This window comes from Carcharhinus amblyrhynchos, chromosome 3 (genome assembly GCF_965287045.1).
Source record: "Carcharhinus amblyrhynchos chromosome 3, sCarAmb.v2.hapA, whole genome shotgun sequence".
Lineage (NCBI taxonomy): Eukaryota > Metazoa > Chordata > Chondrichthyes > Carcharhiniformes > Carcharhinidae > Carcharhinus > Carcharhinus amblyrhynchos.
Window position 1 is genome coordinate 51526046 of NC_137326.1, and position 23331 is coordinate 51549376.

The 23331-nt window shown below is 42.1% G+C and overlaps 2 protein-coding genes and 1 non-coding gene across 5 annotated transcripts in view; 1 reads left to right on the forward strand and 2 right to left on the reverse strand.

The window, feature by feature from the left end:
- itpr1a (inositol 1,4,5-trisphosphate receptor, type 1a) overlaps nucleotides 1-23331 on the forward strand; it is a 516106-nt gene that overhangs the window by 20535 nt on the left and 472240 nt on the right. The gene's annotated exons all lie outside the window — the stretch shown is intronic.
- Nucleotides 19394-23331, reverse strand: part of sumf1 (sulfatase modifying factor 1) — a 133779-nt gene continuing 129841 nt past the window's right edge. Inside the window, exons 9-10 of the mRNA XM_080184022.1 lie at nucleotides 22652-22761; nucleotides 19394-20713 (exon numbers count right to left, since the gene is read on the reverse strand). Of these exons, the coding sequence (XP_080040148.1) occupies nucleotides 20680-20713; nucleotides 22652-22761 (144 nt within the window). The 3' untranslated portion in view covers nucleotides 19394-20679. The remainder of the gene's footprint in view (nucleotides 20714-22651; nucleotides 22762-23331) is intronic.
- Nucleotides 21111-21310, reverse strand: LOC145341694 (U2 spliceosomal RNA). The gene has a single exon (XR_013886446.1). It is a non-coding gene; the product is annotated as a U2 spliceosomal RNA (small nuclear RNA).

The following is a 23331-nucleotide window of genomic DNA, read 5'->3' on the forward strand; positions in this document are numbered from 1 at the left end:
GGCAGAATGAACTGATCCATTTGTGATGACCCCCCTATCAGCCATCAGCTCATTATGCAATAGTTTTCATGGTGACTCAACTTGCCGATTATTGTGATGTAGGCAAGGACAAAGGCAATAAGGCTGTGGTTGAACCTTCTGCAAAGGCTGCTGATGATTTTCTTGTCTCATTCTTTGTTGTCCAATACATTAACCACTGGCCAATTAGGAATCCAGATGTGGTTAATTGTTTTCTTATTTAGTAAATAAAAATGAGTAATAAGCACTTTTGTTTAGTCATTTGATTTGAATACTCGCACGGTTTATGCGTGTGAACTTCATCCTTTTTGTGTGTTTGTTGGCAAAATGGTAAGTCATGATGTGTGTGTTTTGAGTGTAGTGAGCCCTTCTTTGATTACGGAATAGTGTTGGATATTTGTTCTGTACACATGCGAAGTATCTACAAATTAAGACATTTAAGGAAAACCATGGTGCGGGAGAGCTTTTGTACTCCATAGGCTGGAAATGGGTGTATGTTGTTTCTGGGGTACAAGAGTCATCTGCAATCCAGTGGAGGTGGACAGCATGCACATTTGGTGCTGCTACCTTACTTCCATGATTATAGCACAGTGCTGACCATCTGCTGCGCTGCCAGCTGTGTCTGAGTTCAGCAGGGTAAAGTAAAGTTCACTTATAGCACAGACAGCTTCCATTCTTAAAGACATTCTGCTCTTAAAAGGAAGCTGCACTGAATTACATGAGGTTGCTGCTGAATGCTACTTCTGCAACATTAAGTAAAGGAAAAACGAACTTCAGGGTAGAGAAGGGTCTCCAGGATTACGGATGCAGTGCTGGAGGTTTTATTGATGGAGGTGTATAGGAGGAGAGCTGCAGTGGTTCCACAAGGGGCCAGAAGGCCCTCAGAGTGTTCTGTGTCGTGAGTGAGGGCAGGTAGGCAGGAGGTCAATTCCCATAATCTGGAGTCTGGCATGATGAGCAAGCTGGATGTAATTCCACTCAAAATCCCATCTTCTCTTACCTTACCTTCCTCTTCTGAGTTCCTGCTTTCAGACACCCAAGAACTGCTATGTGCACCCCCTTCCCCCCTCACAATCCCCAGCAGCCCCAGGTTGAGGAGGAGAAAGTGCGCCAGCGCAGCTTTGATGAAGAGGCTGTGTCATTTGGTCAGACACAACCACCAGCTCAGACAATGGGACGGTATATCGGTGACTACACAGATGCTGAGAGCATTGTCTGATCTGCCAGACAACCACCTGTCACTGTCAAAGAGCATAGAACACACATTTGCAGCTCCAAGTTGGCAGAGGCATTGTGCAGAGCTTGTCCACTGTGCAGTCTCTGCTCCATCATGCTGGTGTGCTGCAGACACAGGGCACAGCCACTTTGCCACATATCTGATGCATCCTTCAAGTGCAAAGATCACCTACACATCTGCCACCCCAATGAGGATGCAAGAATACTCCCTGTACTTGGCAACAGCAGAAGCTCTTCAAAATTACTGTACTTTGTTTAGGAGTGAGATGAGGAGAAATTACTTCTCTCAAAGGGTTATGAATCTTAATTCCAAAGGATTGTAGATGCGTAATTTCTGAACAATTTTAAAGCTGGGATAAATTGATAGATTTTTGATCTCTCGGGGAATTAAGGGGTGATGGGAGCGGGTGAGAAAATGGAGTTGAAGCCCAAGATCAACCATGATCATGTTGAATCAGGGAACAGGCTCAACTCACCATGTGGTCAACTCCTGCACCCATCTCATGTTTTCTTGTACTTGTAAATTGTTTAATAATGTTAGCACTGGATCTCTCTTCTGGCCGAACACTTGGCTTTTGCTAAGTGACATGTTCATTTGTTCAGTGAAGCTTCGAAGTCTAGATTTGAAAAATGGGCATCATATCAGTCAGTAGGATTGAGTGACATTAAAATATTGTCAATTCAGTTGCAACCGACACTTGCAGGCGATGCCCACACCAGTATCTTGCTATAGATGGTGTGCTGCATGTGTCACAGCAGAAGTTCTTAGCAGTGTGGCACACACAACCACAGGAGGTTGACACCTCATGTTTAGGGGGACTATGGATCGGAATTGTGTGATCGATCAGTAGGTCCAAAGTCACCTAGCATGCTGCAGCCATATCATTTCTCAAATTACATCCCAAGTTATTTTTTGGAAAATAAATTTAGTTTGCGTTTGAATCAATAATAACTGCTTCCATCTCCCCTAGTGAGCTTGTTCCATTGATGAATCATTCGCTCACTGAAATATTGTTTCTGCAGATATATTTTGAATTTATGTTTCTCCAAGTACAAACCCTGCCCACTGTTGGGCTGATGTTGTTGTATACAGTAACATACCCTATTTCAATCCTTTCCTGATATCTCAAGCTTGGATCAGGAGGGGTAGGTTTTTAATTAGACAATATTAATATTTATGTCTCTGATGTGTCTTATGTTTAGTATTGTAATTCTGGGACCTGTAGTCAGTATGAACTGAAAGCCATTTGTTGTATGTAAAGCATGTGTTTAAAAGCTGTAATCACGGTACTATACAAATGTAACTATTTCTTTTTAATATTTCTGAGTGGCTAGAATTTATTGCTAATTGTGTCTAAGAAATGTGGGGCACTGGGCTGTTCAATTAACAGTACACATATATACACTGTCCCACATTCCACTAATAACAGTGAGCACTACTTTCAGCTCCCCAAGAGAGGCGACTGAAATAGTCAGGCCATTGACAGCTCTGCTTATTATATATTTGTAATGTAGTTCACTCAGTACAACCGTAATCCCAAGATCCTATACAAAGTTTGCAGCATTAACCTCTTTTGGAGAGGCCATCCAATCTTCATAGATATGACTGTGGACATATGATGCAACTTAAAAGAAGCACAGTATACTGACCAGTAGTAGATTGTCAGATGTTTGCATTAACCTGTTGTAAGCTGCACCCACAAGAATTCAGATCAGTGTGGTGTCAATCTATGGTGGGGGGGGGTTAATAATATTGAAATGCATGCAAAGCAGGTTTATGCCCGCTATGGGTGTGAACCAGATCTTGTTGCCGATAAGAGGTAGGGAAGATCCGAAGTTGCATTCCCGCTGGTGAGAACTGTGACTTCTAGATCTTGAGCCCTGGCTGGCAACCTCGCAGACAGCAAACGCGGGCTCAAGATTTTGCCCAATGAACATGAGAAATGGTGCTTTATTTCAGGTGTTGCATTTGGTTAGCTTAAGTAGGGAATGTGAAAAATAGCTCTTTCAGTGGCAAAAGTTTTCCTGAATGTGGAAGAGGGCACTTGGAGTGGAGTAAAAGGGTGGTTAGGACATTGGATTTGGTGAACCAGCTGAAATTGGCTTTGCCTGAAACAATAAGGAAGGATGAAGTAACTTTAGGGATAGTTCAGCATTGAAAATTGCCCAAGACAGAGGGCTGAATCATTGGAATTGGCTAAAATTCAATTACAAATGGAACAGTTGCAACAAGAAAAAGTAATGAAGCAACAAGAAAAATAATTGAAACACTTGCAACAAGAAAAGGAAATGAGACTGCTTCAATTGGAATTAAAAGCAAAGGAAAGAGAGAGGGAGGCAATAGCAGAAGAAAAACAGCATTTGAATTTCACGAACTGAAAAGAAAACTTGAACTAAAAATGGTGGAAGAGCAAAAAACTGCGAGATTGGTAGCTGAAATGGCAGATGATTTTGAATGGGCTCAAATCAAGGTTTGGTTTTCAATATCAATTTCAATCTGTGAAGGATAGAAACTGGGGAAAAGAGAAATCTGCAGGTGGTCCTGGCAAAGGAGGTCTCATAGCAGATAGTAAGGACAGTTTGCCCCAGGTTGCAAAAGGTGGAAGAGAGATAAGAAACCTTAAATGTTTTCGTTGTGATAAAGTTGGACACATAAAGTCACAGTGCTGGTGGCTTAAGAAAAGTATTGGAAAGACAAACATGGCAAAACAGGATCAGCAGGTGGGGTTTGTTAAATTGGTAAAGGAAACCATGGTTGAAGTTGAAGAGGTGCAAAAGGATGTAACAGTCCATTCATTGGCTGATCAGGTGATCTTTTTAAGATTTTATCTGTGTGGGTAAGGTTTATTCATGTGTACAAGGTGGAGTAGATAAAGGAGTTAAGATCTTAATCAATCTAAGTCAATCTTTAATGGTGAGAGATGAGGAGGTATGTAGTCCGGAAGGAGTATTACCAGAAAAGGTGGTAATATGTGGAATTAATAGTGAATGGAGTGATGTTCCATTATGAGAAATGAACTTTTTCAAGGGTACAATTTATCCTAGGTAACAATATCACTGGATCACAGATAGGAGTAAAGGTGACTGTGGTTGAAAAACCAGTGGTAAGCCAAATAACTGAGTGTTTGCAGGAAGCATATTCTAGGATGTTTCTTGACTGTGTGATAACAAGATCACCGGCCACAGGTTGAGACAGGAGAAGGAGAAATCAAAACGTAAAGGTAATGAGGCTAAAGTTCAATTACAAGAAACAATCTTTGATCAGATTAATTATAAAGGACAAGAACAGGTGGAGGCTGAAGCGGATATATTTAGTTCAAGGAAGTTAGCAGAATTACAACTGCTTTATCTCCACATCATTCTGTTGTATGAGAAAGCATACACGAAAGGAGAATCTGAGCGTATATCAGAGTGTTATTGCATAATAAATAATATCTTATTGAGGAAGTGGAGACCTTTACATATTTAGGAAGATGAAAAATGGGCAGAGGTTCATCAAGTTGTACTTCTGGTGTGTTATAGGAAAGAAGCGTTGCAGATAGTGCATGTGTTTCCAGTAGAAGGTCATTAGGAGTAAGGAAAACTCAACTGAAAATACAAAGACATTTTTATTGGCCTGGACTTGACAAGAATGTGTTTGAGTTTTGCTGTCACATGTCAGGAAATAGGATAACCTCAAGTAGTAATCAAGCCAGCACCCTTAATACCCATTCTGGCATTTGAGGAACATTTTATTTGAGTCCTAACTGATTGTGTGGGACTAAAATTAAAAATAGGAATCAATATTTTTTGACCATAAGCAGGACTGGGCGGAGAAGTGGCAGATGGACTTCAACGCGGATAAATGCGTAGTCGTCCATTTTGGCAGAACCAACGGGATGAACGAGTACACTATCAAGGGCAGGAGTCTTAGTAGTGTTGAAGAGCAGAAGGATCTTGGGGTCCGGGTCCACAGGACTCTTAAATCGACCTCGCAGGTGGAAGAGGTGGTCAAGAAGGCGTATGGTGTACTGGCCTTCATTAATCGAGGGATTGAGTTTAGGAGTCGGGAGGTAATGCTGCAACTTTATAAGACCCTTGTCAGGCCTCATTTGGAGTACTGTGCGCAGTTCTGGTCGCCTCACTATAGGAAAGACGTAGAAGCTATTGAAAGGGTACAGAGGAGATTTACAAGGATGTTGCCTGGACTGGGAGGCATGCCTTATGAAGTTAGGTTGAGGGAGCTGGGTCTCTTTTCCCTGGAGAGACGAAGGTTGAGAGGTGACCTGATAGAGGTTTATAAAATGTTGAGAGGAATGGATAGGGTGGATTCTCAGAGGCTATTTCCCCGGGTTGAAATGGTCGCTACGAGAGGACACAGATTTAAGGTGCAGGGAGGAAAGTACAGAAGTGATGTTAGGGGTAAGTTTTTCACTCAGAGGGTGGTGAGTGAGTGGAATTGGCTGCCATCAGTGGTGGTGGAGGCAAACTCGCTGGGGTCTTTTAAAAGACTTCTGGATGAGTATATGGGGTTTTATGGGATTGGGGGTTATAGATAGGTGTTGATGTGATCGGCGCAACTCGTGGGCCGAAGGGCCTGTTTGTGCTGTAGTGTTCTATGTTCTATAATGGATGTGTACTAAATTTCCATAATATTACAGCTAGATGATTGTAGAGGAATTACTTACAATTTTTTTTACCAGATATGGATGACTGCAGAAATCCAATCAGATCTGGGATCCAATTTTATGTCGAAGTTATTGAGGGAAGTTATGGATATCTTAGAAGTAAAACAATTTAGATCAACTGCGGATCCTCCAGAATCACAGGGAGCATTAGAACAGCGGCATCAAACTTTAAAGACCATTTTGAGGGCCTACAGTCAGTATTATCCTGACTATTGGGATACAGGAATTCCATTTACATGTTTTGCAATTAGGGATGCAAATCAGTTCATTTGAATTGCTTTTTGGTCATTACGTAAGAAGACAATTTAAATTGATTAAGAAGAAATTGGTGAGTCAGCGTTCTGAGACAACATTGTTGGATTGTGTTAAAATTTATACAGATTAACTAGGGCTAGTGAGTTGACTGGACTACATTTAAAAGTGACCCAGCAAATGTTGAAGGGCCTCTTCTGTACTGTATGACTCCATAATTTCAAGTCTGGTTGATCTGTGGTTTGGAGTAGAGCTTATAGATGGTGTTGTGCCATCATGACAAAATACGCATGACTGCAGAACAGATGTTCAAAGTACATTTTATAAAATCAAAGAATTTTGTTCAAAATGATTCTGAAAACCCAATCAAATATTCAGACAATCTAATGTAAAACCTTTACTCTTTTAAGAGCTCCTACATGCATGAAATTTCCTTGCAGCCTTTTAAAAATGAACACCCCATTTCAAGACCTTTGGTTTTTAATCTGTTGTCAAATTCAGGATTCTTAAGGGTTCATCTCTAAAGGTTCAGCATTTTTCTGATCACACCCATAAAAGAAACAAAGGCTATAAGTGCTGGCTGAAAGGGAGGATTGGGTATTTCCATCACCCAGTGATATATTGTAACCATTCAAATTGTCATGGATGCCAGTTTTAGACAGTGGAGGGGGTTTATTTGCTTCTTCCAGAAAGAAACTGGGGTGGTCTCGGTTATTTGAGGATTCTAGCTGACCAGACATGAGTGCATTGACATTCACACCATTATGTATTGTTAGTGAGTGGGTCGGTAATTGTGTTCTGCAGCATAATTTGTCATTTCTCAACACAGAGCTGCACTGATAAGCAGTGTTTGCAGAGCAGCATTACTGGGGACAGAATGGGGAGAAGTCACTCAATGCTGTCAGCAGGGGTGGTGGTGGGAGAAGGGTGGGCGGGGTGGTGGTTGGTAGGTGGGTCCTAAACAGCAAAGAGGAAAATAAGCAAATTTAAAGAAAAGACTGAAAGATCCATGGAATAAGTGGAGCAAAGCGTCATTCAAAGGGTTACTCATGTTCTTTCTCACTTGCAAATGTAGTCCAGTAATCATCCCCGTTTAGACTGTTGGTCGATCTCGAGGCAATTCCAGTATTTATAGAACTGCTAGCTTCGCCAGCCTCCCCTTATTCACAGTTTAATGAGATGATATCTCCCACAGATAGCAGAGAAAATGCAATGTCTGTATTCTGTTCCCTTCTCACTCTCCCAATGCAGGGCTTCATTTAATTCTGTTCATTTTTGCTGGCAGCCTTCCAGTATTTCACCCAAAAAGCCATTCTTCGAACATAAGAATTATACAATCCCTACAATCCAGAAGGAGGCCATTCAGCTATCGAGTCTGTATCCACCACAATCCCACCCAGGCCCTATTCCTGTAACCCCGCACATTTACCCTGCTGATCCTCCGACACTAAAATCAACTTAGCATGGTCAATCAACCTAACCCGCACATCTTTGGACTGTGGGAGGAAACTGGAACACCCAGAGGAAACTCACGCAGACACAGGAAGAACGTCCAAACTCCACACAGACACTGACCTAAGTCCAGAATCAAACCTGAGTCCCTCGTGCTGTGAGGCAGCAATGCTAACCACTGTACCGCTCAAGCTTTTAGCAAGCTATGAAATTGGGAGACGGTAGCTGAACCTCGCCTTATCTTTATGTACCGGCACTTCTCAGAGAGGATCGCTGGAGAGGAAGCAGGATTGGATGCCCTACCCTCCTACTCAGGGAGTCAAGCTCAAATGTAGCACCAGCCACATTGTGTTCTATCTGGATTGTCCATGATGGCAATAATCAGGGATCAGATCTGGGTACGTCATACAGATCACCTGCACTCAGAGTTGCTCAAACAGGATTCCTTCCTAAATCAAAGGCAATGCTGAGTGGGCAGTTTTCAGGTGGATCTTTTTGCTGACACGTTCATTGAATCATAGAATTTTGCAGCACGAGAGAAGGCCATTCAGCCCGTCAGAGCTGCACCAGCTCCTGAAAGAGTTACCCAACTGGTCCCATTCTCCAGCCCTATCTCCTTAGCCCTCTAAATTCATTGCATTCAAATATATATCCAGCTCTCTTTTGAAACCTCTTATAGAATCCGCCTCCACCACTCTCCCAGATAATATACTCCAAATCCCAACAGCTCTCTGAGTAAAGATGTTTCTCCTTATCTTCTAGCTCTCTTGCTGATTGTCTTGAAAACCAATTAGTTATTAGTCATTGAAAACCAATTAGTAGAAACAGAATATCTTTCTTTATCTTGTCAAAATTGTTCATAAGTTTGAATACCTCAATCAGATCACTTCTCAATCTTCTCTGCTCCAAGGAGAGTAAGCCCAATTTCTCTAATCTTTCCTTGTAATAAAATTCCTCATTCTTAGTATCTTTCTGGTAAATCTCCTTTGCACTCTCTGTAGGGATTTAATATCCTTTCTTAAACAGATATCCAGAACAAACCGCAAATATGGTCTGTCCAATGATTTGTAGAGATATGCATCACTTCCTTGCTTTTCCAGTCTGTGCCTCTATTTATAAACCCAAGGATCCTATAAGCCTTCTCAGTAACCTTTTCAACTTGTCTGGCCACCTTCAGAGAATTAGGTACTTGAACCTCGATGTCCCTCTGCTCCTGTACTCCCTTTAAAGTTGTACCATTGAGCCTGTGTTGGGTTGTCAAATAGGAGGCAGAGAGTGGGGGTCAATGGGTGCTATTCGGATTGGCGGATGGTGACTAGTGGGGTGCCCCAGGGGTCGGTGCTGGGGCCTCAGCTATTTACCATTTATATAGATGATCTGGAGGAGGGAACCGAGTGCAGGGTGTCGAAATTTGCTGATGACACCAAGATTGGGGGAACGGCAAATTGTGCGGAGGGTGTGGAGAGTCTGCAGAAGGATCTAGATAGGCTGGGCGAATGGGCCAGGAAATGGCAAATGGAATTTAATGTTGGCAAGTGTGAGGTGGTCCACTTTGGTAGGAAGGACTATTACTTACGTGGCGAAAAACTGCAGCAGGCGACGGTGCAGAGGGACCTCGGGGTCCTTGTGCATGAATCGCAAAAACCCAGCTTGCAGGTGCAGCAGGTGGTCAGGAAGGCGAATGGGATGCTGGCCTTCATAGCGAGGGGGATTGAATATAAAAGTAGGGAGGTCTTGCTGCAGCTGTATAGGGCATTGGTGAGGCCGCAGCTGGAGTACTGTGTGCAGTTTTGGGCGCCGCACCTGCGCAAGGATATTTTGGCCCTGGAGGGAGTGCAGAGGAGGTTTACTAGGCTGATACCGGAGTTGAGGGGATTGAGCTATGAGGAGAGGCTGAATAAACTAGGCTTGTACTCGTTAGAGTTTAGAAGAATGAGGGGAGATCTCATTGAGACGTATAAGATGATGAATGGGATGGATAGGATAGAGGTGGAGAGACTCTTCCCGCTCAAAAAAGACAGTAGGACTAGGGGGCACAGCCTCAAGATAAAGGGGAGGCGGTTTAGAACGGAGTTGAGGAGGAACTTCTTCACTCAAAGGGTGGTGAATCTCTGGAATTCTCTGCCCGTTGAAGTGGTGGAGGCTGCCTCGCTAAATATTTTTAAGAAGCGGGTTGATGGGTTTTTGATAAGAGAAGGGATTAAGGGTTATGGGGAGAGGGCGGGAAAGTGGAACTGAGCCACGACAGATCAGCCATGATCTTATTGAATGGCGGGGCAGGCTCGAAGGGCTAGATGGCCTACTCCTGCTCCTATTTCTTATGTTCTTATGTTCTTATGTTTCCCCATGTTTCTTCTATCAAATTGCATTAGCTCATAACTTGTCAATGTCTGAAGTTGCTCAACATCACTCTCACAATTCACTATTTCCCCTAGCTTATATCATCTACAAGTTAGGAGATTTTGTCTTCAAAACCCATCCCTCAATCGTTTATATAAATCAGAAAAAGCAGGGTTCCCAACACTGATCCCTGGGGAACACCACTTCCAACTCGCCTCCAATCTGAGAAATCCCATCTGTACCTACCCTGTTTCTGATCTCTTATCCAACTTCTAACCCATGCTGACAAGAACCCATGAATTCCAAATATTTCTAATTTGTTAACCAACCTGTTTTATATCAATGCTTTCTGAAAGTCTAAATATACAACATCTGCGGCATTATCCTCATTCACTGCCTGTGTCACCTGGTAAAAGAACTTAATTAAATTTGTCAGACGTGACCTTTGCAAAGCCATGCTGGCTGTCTAGTATTAACTTATTTTTCTCTAAGTGTATATTTATCTTATATTATGGTTTTTCCACTATTGATGTCAAGTTGACAGTTCTACAGTTTACTGGATTATCTTTTGTTCTTAAACAACGGTGTTACATTTGTAATCCTCCAATTCCCCACAGCTAACCCTGTGTTCAGAGGGGCCTGGAAAATTTCTGTTAACCATTCCGCAATTTGCTCCCTTATCTTTCTCAGCAATCTAGTATGCATCCCATCCGAGTCGGGTGACTTCTCTGTTGGAGTGCTGCCAAGCTTCTTCGCACCTCTTCTTTATCTATCACTATATTGGGCAGTTGCTTAACATCCACATTTACAACTGGGCCATCATCACCACCTTCTAATTTGATAAAGACAGAAGCAAAGTACTCATTTAGTATCTTTGCCATACCTTCTGCTTTAGTGATTAGTTTACCCTGCTTGCCCAATATGGGCCCTACTCAATCCTTCACTAATCTTTTACCATTAATAGGTTTGAAGAACAGTTTCCTCTTTGTTTTAGCACAGCTTGCCATCCTTTCCTCATGTTTCCTCTTAGCTTTCCTTATTCCAGCCTCAGCCTGTCCCCTGAGTTTGAGATGCTTTTCCTGATTGCTAAAGTTATTTTTATTCTGGCATTCATCATGCACCTCTTTTTTCTCCCTTATTTTCTCATCTATATCCTTAGTCATCCAAGGTACTCTAGATTTGGATATTCCATATTTATTTCTCATAGGTATGTACCTAGCTTGCACATTATTCATCTCTCCTTTGAAAGTTTCTCATTTTTCATCCACTCTTTTATCCACCAAAATGCATTTTCAATCAACCTGCTCAACTTTTAGACTTAAAATTTACTCTTTTCCAGTCTGAGATCTTAATCCATGAATGTTTTTTTTAAATCCTTTTCCAACTTAATATTGAATTTTATTATATGATGATCGCTATTTCCCAACTGCTCCCCCACTCTGATGTTCTTCACCTAGCCTGCCTCATTTCCTAGGACCATGTCTGATAATGATTAATACATGTAGTATCCCAGGATAAGATAGAAGATTGATCGCTAATGGTGAGTTTTCTTTTTCTTTTGTGACCAGGTTAATCAATATTAAATATCTGTCATATCTGAACTTATTAGTTAGCACTCAGTGATCACCTGGTTAGACTTGATCCATTTGCCCTTTGAAGTGAACAATGTCAGATTTGCAACAAAGTGGATTCTAGGTATCACCTAACTGGTCTCCTTTCAGCTTAAAGTACAGAAAGTGGTCAAAGTTCACAAAGAAGTATTGCAACATTTTGAATATAGGCACTGAAATTTTTAGAGTCTGCTTTGCTGGCAAGGAATTCTGCTTTTGAATAATGTTATAGTGAACAATGGAGGATTGCAATGGGATCTTGATCAATTGGAACTATGAGTGGCAGATGGAGTTTAATTTAGATATATGTGAGGTGATGCATTTTGGTCGATTGAACCAGGGCAGGACTTACTCAGTTAATGATAGGGCATTAGGGAGAGTTATAGATCTAGAAATACAGGTTCATAGCTGCTTGAAAATGGAGTCACAGGTGGGCAGGGTAGTGAAGAAGATATTCGGCATGCTTGGTTTAATTGGTCAGAACATTGAATACAGGAGTTGGGATGTCTTATTGAGGTTTCACAAGACATTAGTAAGGCCACACATGGAATACTATGTACAGTTCTGGTTACCCTATTGTAGAAAGGATATTAGACTAGAAAGAGTACAGAAAAGACATACTTGGATGCCACTGGGACTTGATGGTTTGAGTTAAAAGGAGAGATGGATAGACTGGCACTTTTTTCCCTGCAATGTAGGAGACTTGGGGGTGATCTTATAGAGCTCTATAAAATAATGAGAGGCATAAATCAGGTAGATAGTCAATATCTTTTTCCCAAATGTAGGGGAGTCTAAAACTAGAGGGCATAGGTTTAAGGGGAGAGATACAAAAGGGTCCAGAGAGGCAATTTTTTCACTCGGAGAGTGGTGAGTGTCTAGAGCAACCTGCCAGAGGCAGTAGTAGAGGCGGTAAAATTTTGTCTTTTAAAAAGCATTTAGACAGTTACATGGGTAAGATGGTATAGAGAGATATGGGCCAAATGTGGACAATTGGGACTAGCTTCATGGTAAAAACTGGGTGGCATGGACAGGTTGGGCCAAAGGCCTGTTTTCATGCTGTAAACCTCTGTCACTCTATGACTAAATGATTGGATGTCAATCGTTCAAGCACGCCAATCCTCAAGGTAACGAGGAACCAGCAATAAATACTGGCCTCCAAACGATGCTCATTATTCAAAAGTGACAAAACATACAGAGGTTAACTCTTTAGTTTCCAGCTTTTATACACATTAGAATTAGAATTTGTATGTTTTTGGGTACGAGGTCACGATTCTCCACCTGTCTGAATGAGTTCTGAATGAGCTTGGCAACGTAATGGGCCACATCACCTGCATGATTGTAGTCTATGGCCGAGTGAGAAAAATGCTCCTTTCTTCTTTTCGTACTTCCAGCTTCCTTTGCACTCAGCAGTGGGGCCTGACAATGTTGTGCTGATACAACACAGTGCTGTCAGCTTATTCCTCTTAAAGGCCAAATCCCCCTCCTTAAAAGGAAGTGATACTGAATAATATTGATGAAATTTAAATGATAGATACCAGGGTAGAGAAAAATGATGGATTTGCTACTGGTGGCATTAGTAATGAATCTGGACAGAAGGAGAGAGGTTGTATTTCCACAGGAGGTGCTGAAGGAACACTTTCCAAAGGGATTGGAAGCTTGTGGTGAGGGAGGTCAACACTTGAGTCCGAACTGAGGACCTGACAGCAGTGTTACAAGATATGTAAATGACCTCACATGGGTGATAAAGGTCAGTAAATGGATTTTCACATTACATCTCCCACCCACCTCAGCACATCACTCACCCAACAGTAACACAGAATGTAACACAGAACACACACCCAATGTCCTGATCCTCCACTTCACCCTCAAGCACCTACCAGTGCTGCCAGACTCTCACCTGCCTCTCACTGCCTCCACAAACTTCCAGCTATTTAGTTATAGTAGAAAGATCACCCAAACACAGTGCTTGATAATTACTGAAATTCTTCTTGCTACACAGCAGGCAAAGATGAAACACAGTAGAAAGGAGCAGAAGAGAATCAGCATGAGACAAGAAAGCCTGCCTTTCCTATCCCAGATAGAAGATAGCTTTCAGCATCATGGGACTGGCAGCAACAGATTCCATGCCATTGGGCATTGTTGAGAACATCGAGAACAGAGGTTTTTTTGACTACAGCTCAGCCTTCAACACTATTATTCCTATGAAACTCATCTCCAAACCCTGTGACCTGGGCCTTGGCTCCTCCCTCTGCAACTGGATCCTGAACTTCCTAACCCCCAGACAATCTGGAAGGATGGGCCAAAACTAGTGGGGCATTAAAAGATCGGGAAAGCTTTAAAAAAACAACAAAGAACAACTAAGAAAGCGATAAAGAAAGGAAAGATAGATTACGGAACTAAACTAGCGCAAAATATAAAAACTGATGGTAAAGGTTTTTACAAATATATAAAAAGGAAAAGAGTGGCTAAAGTAAATGTTGGACTCTTAGAAGACGAGAAGGGGGATTTAATAATGGGAAACAAAGAAATGGCCGAAGCCTTAAACAAGTTTTTTGTGTCGGTCTTCACAGTAAAGGACACAAATAGCTTACTGAATGTTAACGGTTGTGGGACTGTAGGGGGTGAGGTCCTTAAAATGATTACTGTTACTAAAGAGGTAGTGCTTGGTAGACTAATGGGACTAAAGGTAGACAAGTCTCCGGGCCTGGATGGAATGCATCCCAGGGTACTGAAAGAAATGGCAGAAGAAATAACATATGCGTTAGTAGTGATTTATCAAAATTCACTGGACTCTGGGGAAGTGTCGGCTGATTGGAAAACAACTACTGTTTCACTGCTGTTTAAAACAGGAAGTAGACAAAAGGCAGGTAACAACAGGCCGGTTAGCTTAACGTCCGAAGTTGGGAAAATGCTTGAATCCATCGTTAAAGAAGAAATAGCAGGACACCTGGAAAGAATGGTTTGATCTAGCAGACGCAGCATGGATTCATGAAGGGAAAATCGTGTTTGATGAATTTACTGGATTTCTATGAGGATGTAATGAGTGCGATTGACAGAGGGGAGCCGGTAGATGTGGTGTTTTTAGATTTCCAGAAGGCTTTCGATAAGGTGCCTCACATAAGGTTGCTGCAGAAGATTGAGGTACACGGAGTTGGGGGTAAAGTGTTAACATGGATTGAGGATTGGCTATCTAACAGGAAGCAGCGAGTTGGAATAAATGGGTGCTTTTCTGGTTGGCAGTTGGTGACTAGTGGCATGCCGCAGGGATCGGTGCTGGGGCCTCAACTGTTTACCATATACATAGGTGACCTGGAAGAGGGGACCGAGTGTAGGGTAACAAAGTTTGCTGATGACACGAAGATGAGTGGGAAAGCGAGTTGCGTGGAGGACGCAGAAAGTCTGCAGAGACATTTGGATAGGCTGAGTGAGGGGGCAGGCATCTGGCAGATGGAGTATAACGTTGGCAAATGTGAGGTTATCCACTTTGGAAGGAATAATAGTAAAATGGAATATTATTTAAACGGTGAAAAATTACAACATGCTACTGTGCAGAGGGAGCTGGGGGTCCTTGTGCATGAATCGCAAAAACTCAGTCTGCAGGTGCAGCAGGTGATCAAGAAGGCAAAAGGAATGTTGGCCTTTATCACGAGTGGGATGGAATATAAAAGCAGGGAGGTCTTGCTGCAACTGTAGTTGCGACCTCACCAGTACCTTGTAGAGTATTGTATGCAATTTTGGTTCCCTTATTTGCAAAAGGATATATTGGCCTTGGAGGGAGTACAGAGAAGGTTCACCAAGTTGATACTGGAGATGAGGGGATTAGATTATGAGAAGAGATTGGGTAGATTGGGCCTGTACTGACTGGAGTTTGGAAGGCTTAGCGGTGATCTTACAGAGACATATAAGATAATGAAGGGGCTAGATAGGGTACAGGCAGAGAGATTCTTTCCATTTAGAAAGGAAACAAGAACTAGAGGACACAGCCTCAAAATGAGGGGGGGGAGGTCATAGGGTAGTGAATTGAAGCGGTGGAGGCTACCTCGTTGAATGTGTTTAAGTCATAGGTAGATAGATGTCCGATCGATAAGGGAATTAAGGGTTATGGGGAGCAGGTGGGTAAGTGGAACTGAACCACTTTCAGATCAGCCATGATCTTAATGAATGGCGGGGCAGGCTCGAGGAGCTAGATGGCCTAGTCCTGCTCCTATTTCTTATGTTCTTATGATAGACAACAACACCTCCTCTATGATCATCCTCAACATCGGTGCCCCACAAGCTGTGTTCTCAGCCCCCTAGTATACCCTTTATACACCTATGACTGTGTGGCCAAATTCCCCTCCAACTCGATTTTCAAGTTTGCTGATGACACCACCACAGTGGATCTCAAACAGTGACGAGACAGAGTACAGGAATGAGATAAAGAATCTGGTCATCTAGTGCAATGACAATAATCTTTCCCTCAATGCTAATAAAATGAAGGAGATTGTTGTGAACTTCAGGAAGAATAGTGGACAACATGCCCCCGTCTACATCAACGGGCGCGAACTAGAAAAGGTTGAAAGCTTCAACTTTTTAGGTATCCAGATCACCAGCAACTTGTCCTGCTCCCCTCTGCCAACACTATTGTCAAGAAAGCCCACCAATGTCTCTACTTTCTCAGAAGACCAAGGAAATTTGACATGTCAGCTTTGACTCTCACCAACTTTTACAGATGCACAGAAGCATTCTTTCTGGTTGTTTCCTGCTCTGCCCAAGACTGCAAGAAGCTACAAAAGGTCATGAATGCAGTCCAATCCATCACACAAACCACATTCCCATCCACTGACTCTGTCAAAACTTCCATTGTCTCGGCCGAGCAGCCAGCATAATTAAGGACTCCACACACCCTGGACATACTCTCTAACACATTCTTCTGTCGGGAGCATACCAACTGACTCGAACAGCTTCTTCCCTGCTACCATCAGACTTTTGAATGGATCTACCTTGCATTAAGTTGATCTTACTCGACACCCTGGCTATGACTGTAACACACATATTGCACTCTCTCTTTTCCTTCTCTACAAATGATATATGACTATATTGTGCGCAAGAAACAATACTTTTCACTGTATACTAATACATGTGCTAGTAATAAATCAAATTTTCCTGCCTTATGACCCCTTTCAACTTCTGGTTCACTCTCATTCTACTCTTTGGCATAATGAGTAAGTGACAATTGGACATCGCTCCCATTCCCATCTACATAATTCCTCACCCAATCTTCCCTGATTGCCTGCATTTAGACACCCAAGTACCTCCACCTGGCCAGTGAGAGCTGCTCAAGGAGGAATACAGAGGGAGAGTCACAGCACAACACTGATGAAGAGGCCCCATTACTGGAGCAACATACTTAGCTGCCAGCTCAGTCACTGACATCATACGTACCTTAGAGGCTTTGATACAGTTGGATCATGTGGTGGTCATTCATGTGGGCATGAGTGGGTAGCAGCAAGATTAGGGGAGAAGATAATTTGCTTGCCAGTTGGTGAGGTCTCAAATGAGACCTGCTACCCCTACAGAGGTCGCAGATGAGGGTGCGCAATAGGGTGGCATGTGGTAGAAGACTGAAAAGGATACACAGTGAGATGTTTGGTGCATTGGTTGGCCTGCCAAACAGCCTGTCACTATTGAGGAGCACGGAAGAGTCTGGCTGCAATTTGATGATGTGCTTGGCTGAACCTGCCCTCTCCTCAGCCTCTGGTTCATCTTCCTGTTGTGCTACATAGAACATTACAGCGCAGAACAGGCCCTTCGGCCCACGATGTTGCGCCGACCAGTTAAAAAACAATGACCCTCTAACCTAAACCAATCCCTTTTCGTCCAGTGCCAGAGGCACTACCACTGTTGCCTGCACACCTACTGCACCATTTATCTGGACAAATTGCCTATTCCTTTGCCCCTGTGAGCAAGTAGCAACATTGGCAGGTGAATCCAAAAACTCCCACCATTTCATAAAATGATCCAGAATACTTGCAAGCAGTTTGTGATAGCAGAAGTTCTTAAATAAAATGACTGTACCTGCAAATTGGGTACTGCGCTTTTAAGGAACTTTAGTGCAGAGCTCAGATTGCAGCTTCATACTTCGTTTGCTGATTGATTGATTAAACCCATTACCTGGATTTGCATGGTCTGAATAAAGTATTCTGGAGTTGTGTGATGTTTGGATAGTACACATTCACGTTACTAGGGAAGATACTTGTTTGCAATGCAGGGTGAGAGCTCCCTGGAGTGGCATTACTCCCAGAAGCATGGTTGCATTGGACCTCTGAGTCAGTAGGCCATGGATTCAACTCCCCATCCAATGACTTGAGCATTTAATCTAGACTGACACTTCAGTGTAGCACCGAGGCAGCTATTTTTGTACGAGAAATTGGCTGAGGGTCCATCTACCGTTTCAGGTGCATGTAAAAGATACCTTGGCACTTTTGGAAGAAAAGCAGGGAGTTACCCAACTGACAAAGGGTCATCTAGACTTGAAATGTTGGCTCCATTCTCTCCCCACAGATGCTGTCAGACCTGCTAAGATTTTCCAGCATTCCATGCCTTTGTTTCAGATGCCAGCATCCACAGTATTTTGCTTTTATTTTAGGGAGTTATCCTGGTGTCTTTGCCAACAGTTATCCCTAAACGGATAAATGTTTATCAAAACAGAAAACTGATTATTTAGACTCATGTTGTTTGTGGAAACCTGCTGCGCATTTCCCCCCATCATAGCAGTGATGATAAACAAAAATATTGTTTATTTGTTATAAAGTATCTTGGGCTAGCTTGAGGTAGGGAAGAAGGACAATACAGGATGCAGGTCTTTTCAGTTGGGGGCATGTAACATAAACTCTGGAACACAACACTGAAGCAGCAAAGCACTGCAGTGTTTCTGTGAAAATAGTCAGATAGGTTCAGGCATGGAATGACAGTCATTTGCAAAACAGTCTTCCCATAAATGAGGAAAGGGCACTGAAAAGCAAACATGCGCGGTTATAATCAGCCAGCACCACAAACACGAAGAAGCTCTTCGGAGTAATACTTACCTGCCACAAAGATAGCTGATGTTAATGAGCTACTGTCACCTTCAGCGACTCTTTTATACTGCAAATCAAATTCTGAACAATTATCGACTTTATTTATTCTGTAGTACTGTTGTTTAAACTGCTAGTCCTGTAGCTTGAAGTTGTTGAGCCCCAACTGTGTGATGGTACTGAATTAACAAAACACACCGGGAGCTAGTTTTCATGATCCGCTTGCTGCTGCTGCTGTGAGTCATCCACCCCCATCAGGTCACCAGCACTCAGTACTCTCATAAAAAGTCACTTAGCTCAAACAAACCTGAAATAAGTGCTGCAGACTGGTTGATCTCCCTGTGACATTACAGTTAGGGAGTCAAAACTGAGTGCTGTCTTCAAGGGGACTCTTTTCTCAAATTTTTGGTTACCTATCTTAATATCTCCTTATTTGGCTCAGTGTCATTGTTATGTCTATGTCCCTGTGAAGTGGTTGGGATGTTTCAACACTTTAAACACACTATAGAAGTTAAATGGTCTGATTTAAATGGTAAAACACAGCAATTGGAGTAGAGTTGGTTGAAGTGTGGGAGTTTCTTTGTCATCGAGGCTTATAAGGTGAGGCACAAAACTGGTGCACTACAGTGCTAACAGTGGTGGGAGGTGCAATTACACCATGACATTATAAATGAAGTTTTCATTATAAATGTCAACAAGGAATTTATAATACAAACAATTGACAGGATGTTCATTCAGATATTAATATGTTCAGAATATCACGTAATTACACATATATAGAATAAAGAGAACAGCTAATCTTGGAAATAATTCATGATTGAGAGTTTCAGAGTCAACAAATTCAAACACAGCAGAGACAGAATTAAAAGCAGACACAATGTTCTTGTAAAAAAGTGAATTATCTTCAATGTTGTCAAACCCAATTACAAATATGCATATAAACACACTGATTTTCAAAAATTATTCATGAGATGTGGCTAAGCATTTGTTTCCCATGTTTAATTGCCCTTTAGATTGCAATGAAAAGCTACAGTTTTGAACTGTGTCCATGTGGTGAAGGTGTTCCAAAGGTGCTGTTAGATAGGAAGTTCCAGGATTTTGACTTATCAATGTTGAAGAAAAAAGCAATATATTTTCAAGTCAGGATGGCGTGAAGGAAGCTTGGCCAGTTGTTGCAGTTTTTTTTATATGGTACATATTGGAATCATTGTGCATGGAGGGACCAAATGTTTGAAGTGATGGGTGGGGTGTAGATCAAGTGGGCTGCTTTGTATTGGAGTGTGTTAAGCTTTTTGAGTGTTGTTGTGACCGTAGTCACCTACACTAGTGGAGAGAATTCCATCACACTCTTGACTCTGCCTCTTAGATGGTGAACAGGCTTTGGGGAATCAGGAGGGAAGTTACTCACTACAGAATTCCCAATCTCTGCTCTGCTCTTGTTGCCACAGCATTTAGGTAATTGGACCTGTTACATTTCTGGTCAATGATAACCCTCAGGCTGATGATGGTATCACTGTTGAATATCAAGCAGAGGTGGTTAGACCATCTCTTACTGGAGATGGTCATTGTTTGGCACTTGTGTGGTTGCAAAGATACTCGTCACTTATTAGGCCAAGCTTAAATATTGTCCATGTTTGCTGCAAGTAGACATTAATTACTTTATTATCTGAGGAATTGCTAATAGAATTTAACTGTGCAAAATCATGAGTAAATGTTCCCACCTTTGACATTTTGATGGAGAGAAGGATGAAGCAGCTGAAGATGGCTGGGCCTACAGGACACCGTCCTGAGAAACTCTTGCAGCAATGTCCCTGGGCTGAGCTGACTGGTCTTCAACAACCACAATCATTTTCCCTTGTCCAGGTATGACTCCAGATCGTAGAGAGTATCTGCCCCTCCCCTGATCCTTCCCCTCCACCTCTACCAACCAACCAACCAAATCCCAATGAATTCAATTTTGTTCTGGATCCTTGTTGCCACACTTGGTGAAATGCTTGGTCAAGGGCTGTTACTCACACCTCATCTCTGGAATTCAGCTCTTTTTCCATATTAAGACCAAGGCTGCAATGGGGTCCTGGCAGAACTGAAATTGAACATCAAGATTATTGGTAGGTAAATACCCTGTGATAGCATTGTCAACAACATCTTCAATCACTTTGCTGATGATTGAGAGTGGACTGATGGGGCGGTAATTGGTGGGATTGGATTTGTCCTTTTTTTTAATGGACAGGATATGGACTGTGCAGTTTTCCACTTTGCCAAGTAAAGTGCCAATGTTGTAAGCAAATGGATCAGCATGGCTTGAGTTGCTGCTTGTTCCACAGTGTAAGTTTTTAGCATTGCAAATCGAATATGTCAGAAGTTTTTATAACAGATTTTTTAAAAAATCCAATTCAATCAAGTCCAATTCAGAGTGTCAACAAGATGAGACATTTCCGATCCAAGCTGACAAGACACAGCTCTCATCTCCTGTCTTGGGCTTGATCTACATGATCCAAGCTGATTGGAATAGGCATAGCTCCTCCTGCAAGGCTTGATCTCATTTGCATCTTAGCCAAAAGGCTGAGATGCTGCTTTTAAAAATTGCTTCAAATTAAGCTAAAATGTAACCTAATGACTTCAAACGAGTACAGCATGTTGATACTACACTTGATCTTAGCCAGAAGGCTGAGAAAACTGAGATACTGACACTGATGTTATTTGTATGTAACCAAACAATTCTCTAACGTTGTTTAAATAGTATTTGTGCCCACTTTCTGATGCTCCTATTTTACAATGTAAATACAAGTATCAATGCAAAGCTATTTATGAAGAATACCAATTGAGATCTGGTGACTGTGGATTGGGACAATTCCAGCTTCTGCTCATCAAATCATGCTGTCCTCAGTGAGGCCATGATAAACCTATTAGCATACTTCCTTCCCAGCTTTTTCTCTTTCCTCTCCTGTGCCAGGGAGATAAGTACCCACAGTTCTTAACAGGCAACAGCCAGCAGTAGTGACCAGCAACTCATTCCCAACTCTGAATTAGAAGCTTGTAGGTTTAATGTCTATTCCAGAGACTTCAGCAAAGAAGGTAGGGCTGACACCCCCATACATTATTAAGTTGGAGGCACTGACTAGCAAGTGAAGCATTACACTGAGGCACAGGCTCACCTCTCAAGTAGATGTCAAAGATTCCACAGCATTAGTTGAAGAAGTGTATCAGATGTGTGTGTGTGTGAGCTAACATAGCTAAAACATATAGCATATAGATCATATGGCAATTCATTTGCTTGCTATTTATAAGATCTGGCTACATGAAAATTGGCTGCTGCGTTTCTCAACATTACAACAATGACTACACTTCAAAAAAAAATTAATTGACTGTGAAGTCTTTTGAGTAATGTTAAGCAAGTTAAAGAGGATATAGCGATGCAAGCTAGTTCTCCTTTTACATATCATCAATATTATTATTTATATAAAGATGTTCTGTACCATATAATTCAGCCCCTTTTAACCTGGCACTGGAGACTGATCTTATGCCACGTAAAGTGTATCTATTGAAATTTTAAAAATGTTGAGAAAACAAACCTCTATTAGATTACTTGATCTAATTGTCGGATGAAAAGCAGACTTGGTCTTATATGGCCATTGACTGAAAGTTTGGTCTAAAAATGTTTTGAGCTCAGCCTTACTGTGTTGCTTCCGGTTGCAAAGTGTGGTGATGTTTTTAACAAGAGGATTGATTTTATTTTAGCATCAACAATGACAGAATCCTGCTTAAAGTGAGTCCCAAGGTATCAGCTGAAACTGGTGAAAAGGGCAAACATATCAAGGCCATACCATCTGAATGGAAAGATCCCACAAATTGGTGGATGGGACATTCATCAACTTATTGGTGGATTCCAGGAAGCTCCAGTGTCTGACTGCTGGAAGGACAAGTTCATTCTTGACATATATTCAGTTTCTTTCCGATCTTAAGAAGGCCAATACTCGGGTTCTTGTTGGCTCTCTCCGGGAAGTGTCTTGCCCAGTCTCACCTCAGGTAATCTGGCAGAACATCAGCAGCACAGCGGAAACCCAGGTTGGAGGCAGAGCTGTCGGGGGTGTTCTGACTCCGAGCAGCACAACGGTATCTATAGCAATAGGACTAAAAATATATCTGAAAGTTAGAGATGGGCAAGCATAATTATTGATTGACTCTGCATCCTCAAATTCTCTCCTGGCCCATCACACAGTCTAGATGCAAAGCTCCTCATTTGTCCACGCACCACTCTTTCCCCAAAGCCCTGAAATGTTTCCATGTACAAGTATTTAACCAATCTTCTTATGAAAGTTACTACTGAAACTGCATCCACGTCCTTTTAGGTAATGCACCCCATTTGTAAGATAAATCCTTATTTCCCCTCTTGCCAATTGACTTAAATTGGTGTCCTCTGGTTACTGATCCTCCAGGCACCAAAAACAATTTCTCCCTATTTACTCCAATGTCACAGTAGGGAAGTGCAAAGCAAGGTGCCTGAAGTTCCAAGAAGTTGGAAAGAACCCGTTAATTGGTGATAATACTGCAAACACGAGTCCATTGCAATTAAAACTCTGTCCTGTGTCTCTAATTATAACATAAAGGATCTCACACATAACATTTTTTAAATGGCTTTATCAATATAGGAACATACATGCATGTGAATATGCAGGTCTTTCTGTTCCTGCACCATCATTA